General features: G+C 36.9%; 1 protein-coding gene across 1 annotated transcript; it reads left to right on the top strand.

The window, feature by feature from the left end:
• Window positions 1-897: 897 nt before the first annotated feature.
• Window positions 898-2,917, top strand: LOC107674959 (CMRF35-like molecule 6). Its single transcript, XM_016469125.1, has 5 exons — window positions 898-1,019; window positions 1,104-1,403; window positions 2,504-2,557; window positions 2,683-2,802; window positions 2,905-2,917. The coding sequence occupies exons 1-4, from the start codon at window positions 1,001-1,003 to the stop codon at window positions 2,769-2,771; spliced, it is 462 nt and encodes a 153-aa protein (XP_016324611.1). The 5' UTR covers window positions 898-1,000; the 3' UTR covers window positions 2,772-2,802; window positions 2,905-2,917.
• Window positions 2,918-4,590: the final 1,673 nt, after the last annotated feature.

Genomic DNA, 4,590 nt, shown 5'->3' with positions numbered 1-4,590 from the left:
AAACCCCCGAACCAGAGAGAGCCTAATGATCAGCATAAAGGAAAGTATTTCTGCGGAAACAGAGACTGTACGACAGGAATCAGTACTGAGACTCAGCGCCGCTGGGATTATAATGAGAGATTCGCTCTGTATGACGATGAAAACAGCAGATTCTTCACAGTGTTTATCAGGCACCTCAGCAGAGAGGATGATGGGAAATACACATGTGGAAACTATCAGAAATGGAGTCATGATGTTGATTTAGTGGTGAACAAAAGTGCGTATGATACTTTATAACTTACTACTTTATTATACTTGTATTATAATTATATTTAAAGGTGCACTACAGAAAAATCAGCTATTGTTCAAATTCATAACTCAGTGTTATGACTGCCTCACTGCATTATAATAATTCACAACAGTATAATAATGATTTATAATTTGAGCTGACTGAAATGTCAGTTTAACATCAGTCATATTTGTGAGGTCACAGAAAGAAGATGGTCTACTAAAATTTACTTGTTCATTTGACTTTTTTTTCTGGATATTTGCCTTGTTTTTCTCTCACTGTCTTGATGTAGGATGACAGATCTCTGTCATGTTTTGATCACAGGTGACCATACAGCACATAGACCTAAAAACATGCACAACACACGTTAATGTAAATAACTCTGCAAGAAACATGACACTGTATCTGTCAAACAGAGATGGCGAAAAAGTTCTCTGTAGTGCATCTATAATAATACTAATAGCATTGTAAGATTTCCATGCATGTCTCAATGGTTTTATTGAAATCATTTTCAGACTCTTCTTCTTGTGGGACGTCTGTTATCCAGACTGCATATATTGGTCAAACAATCACTCTCAGTTGTGAATATGACCATAAGTTTAAAAAACACACCAAAGAAAGGACGACACTGAACTCAATCTCTTCACCGTGACCATAACTGAGCTGAGAGCAGAGGATGCTGGGAAATACTGGTGTGCAGTGAAAGATGCGTTTAACCTTCCCATTGAGCTCATGATCATCATGAAGGATGGTGAGGATGTTTATTTGGGAATAATCTCAATGTTTCTGCTCCTTCTGTAATCAAACTCATCATATTTAATGTTGTGCTCTTCAGCGGTCACTCATGAAGCGTCTGTCGGAGGATCAGCGTCCATCAGCTGTAAACACATCAGGAATCAAGCACAGAGGTTTTTCTGCAGAGGAGATCAGCCAAATATCTGCGTCAGAGACGGATTTCATGTTTCATCAAATAACAGCACAAACGGCAGATTCTCTCTGATTGAAGAAACCTCTGCTGGAGTCTTTACTGTGAAGATCAGCAATCTGAGAGCAGAGGATGCTGGGAAATACTGGTGTGCAGAGGAGAGTTCTGGGTCCTTCATATTCACTGAAGTGCAGCTACACATGACCAGAGGTAAAACACTCCTTTAACCTAAAAATTAGTAATTAATTACTTGGTAACTTGCCAATACTGAACAGTAGAATATATTGCAATCTTCTCAAAAATAAAATGAAAATAGATGAATTGATTGGTTGATTGATTATACACTGCACTTCTGTTTCTAGAAATTCTTTCTTTCTTCAGATAAACACAAAAGAAGGTATTTTGAGAAATGTTGTTTGTCCATGCTACGGAAGTCAGTGGAGTTCAAAGTAATATGTTTACCAACGCTCTTCAAAATATCTTCTTTTGTGCTCCACTGAAGAAAATAATTCAAACAAAAGTCATATAAAGTCATGAGGTTGAGCAAATGATGACAGAATTGTATGTTTGTAGTGTACTGTCCCTTTAAAGCAGCATGCTGTGTAAAGTCTGCAGCGTCAGTCTAAGTGTGAACAGTTATTTTCACACCAGCTTTACACCACAGACCACTGTTTATGTGTTTAAGTCAAACAGAAATTAAAGCTGGCTGCTTGTTTGTGTTTTAATTCTGTAAGGTACAGAAAAAAAGCATTTTTATTACAGATATATTTTATTGCAGTCAGTTTACCAAGAAACGACTTTCACCTTCCGGTCATTCCAGATCAGTTGGACCTGGTGTTGCTTGTTTTGTGGAGCATAAACAATGTTTTTTTAAACTTTGACAGCTGCTTTCCATACAATGAAAACACATAATTGATCTAAATGTAAATCTTTTTAGCTCTTTTGCTCATTGCTCATTCTAAAGCATATTCAGACAGGTTTGACACTGGTGAAGCCAAACATCACCGTTTCTGTAACCAATGATATCCAAGAATACACCAAGCATGAATATACACAAGTTCTTTTCTTTAAATAATCATAGATATGTGTTCACTCCTCACACAGTATCATACAGCTTAGGAAGACTTCAAATGAGTCACGTGGGATATTTTACAGCACTTTTTATGGTGTTTTTTTGTCCTTTTTGGAGCTTGACAGTTACTGTCTGCTTCAGAAAATATCTTCAAACAATCACATTTTGTGTTTACAATTTCAGAATTGGTTCCTCTAATTTATTGAACAATCAGTGCTCTATGATTGTGCATTTTCAGAAATGACGACATCTGACACCAAAAGAGAAACATCCCAGGATAAAGAAAAGCCTGGTAAGTCTGCTTCTCAGTTTGAGTTGAAAGTGATATTTAGAAAAATGGGATCATTGGATGTACAGCATGTGCAAAATGTGTAAGAATAATTTTTATTTATTTATTTTATTTTATTTTTTTTTAAGAAATGACCTCGTCTGGCACCAAAAAGGAAGCAATCCAGGAAACAGAAAAGCCTGGTGAGATCCACCAACTCTTTTTCTCGTTATGCTGAAGCTCTTCTGTTCTTGCACTTATTCAGACAGGTTTGACACTGCTGAAGCCAAACATCACGTTTTTATTTATTGATTATCATTTTTGGAGATCGTCAGCCTGTAGATGTGTTCTGTCTTTTTTTTTTTTTTTAGAAAACATTTTGTGTTTCACAGAAGAGCTGAATAAATGAAGACAGTTTGTTTTAATTTATTGACACCATTTGACTGGGTTGTTTGCCTTTTGGTGTCAGAAGAGGTAATTTCTGAAGAAAAAAAAAACATACACACACACAATTGTAAACAACCCAGGAAACAGGTAAGTCTGGTGAGATCCAATAACTCAATTTCTCAATATGAGTTAAAAGTGATATGACATGTCAGATGTATGTAAGTGCATGAATGTTTGTCAGTGAATGTCATGGACTCACCTTATTTCTCAGTGACAATCCCTTTGTGTGATTTTAGGTTTCTTCTGTCAGCTTCCAGAAGCATGAAGAGTCTCTCAGTGATGCTACAGTCTGCACTTTGGCCTTCTCACTGGTGCCATTTCATACATATCTGGTTTCAGAAATCACAATTAGATTTTTGCTTTTATATCTAAAGATTTTGTTTTAAAACTTGTCATGTCACAGAAAAACTGCAAAAGATAATTAAGGTACTGAGGTCACTGTTGGAAAAAAGCTGAAATATTTCTTTAAGTGACTTTTGATTGTACAGCTTTCTAGAAAGAAAACTTTGGCTTCTTGTGCTGAAAAATGTGAGCAAGCTACAATGTTTAAGTGATTTCGCTTGTTTGTAAACTAAATGTGTTTCTTTAATTTGTAAAATGTGTGCAAGAATATATTTGGAATGGTGGACATTTTCTTTTAATAAATGAATTTGATGTCATACATGTCAGTTTACTTTATTCATTTTATCAGGAAGTCCCACTGACAAAAAAAAAAAAACTTTTCTACAAGAGAGAGCGAGTGGGTCATGCAAACTAACAACATAGGAATAAAATGTAACATAGCATGTACAGCATAATTTACTAAATATTTATTCCATGGTCTGTCTGAATGCTGAATGCTGGATTCTGATTGGTTGGCAGGTATGCAGTAAAACCGTTTAATGCACTTACTAAATATTTATTCCATGGTCTGTCTGAATGCTGAATGCTGGATTCTGATTGGCTGGCAGGTATGCAGTAAAACCGTTTAATGCACAGGTAGTTCCAAGTCAGTTTAATCACCGTTCCATATTAATGCACTGCTTTAAGACGCCGTGTCAAGTTAAAAGAATTTAAACGTTTACACACAGCGCCGCTCATCAACGTCAGTTCCAATGCAGTGGACCAATCAGAAGAACTTGGAGGTGGGTCAAGCGTTGCCAGCTTCTGTTTACAGTAGCAAGTTGGCATGACAACCGTTTTATTTGACGGCAACATGGCGGAGGAGGTGCTCATAGTGGCGGTGTCCGGATACCCCGAATTATATAACATTTCTTCAAGCGATTATCACAACTTGTTCCTTAAAAAAAGAGCTTGGAATTCGTATATATCAATTCTGCTGTTTGCCTATTTCTATTATTTCCGTTACTGTCGTTATTGCATCACATACAGTGATCTGTAGCGTTGACCAGATGGCAACAGTTCAAAGAGGGAGTGTGCTGGATGTAAGGGGTCCAGAGTGATTTTGCCAGCCGTTTTGCTCACTCTGGATAAGTACAGTTCTTGAAGAGTAGGGATGGTTGTACCAATGATTCGCTCAGCAGTCCGGACTTGCTTCTGTAGTCTTCTGAGGTCAGATTTGGTAGCTGAGCTGAACCAGACAGTTATTGAAGTGCAGAGGATGGATTCAA

This window comes from Sinocyclocheilus anshuiensis, unplaced genomic scaffold (genome assembly GCF_001515605.1).
Source record: "Sinocyclocheilus anshuiensis isolate Anshui unplaced genomic scaffold, SAMN03320099.WGS_v1.1 scaffold1484, whole genome shotgun sequence".
In the NCBI taxonomy this organism is placed as follows: domain Eukaryota; kingdom Metazoa; phylum Chordata; class Actinopteri; order Cypriniformes; family Cyprinidae; genus Sinocyclocheilus; species Sinocyclocheilus anshuiensis.
This window is presented reverse-complemented; position numbering and strand designations above follow the sequence as displayed.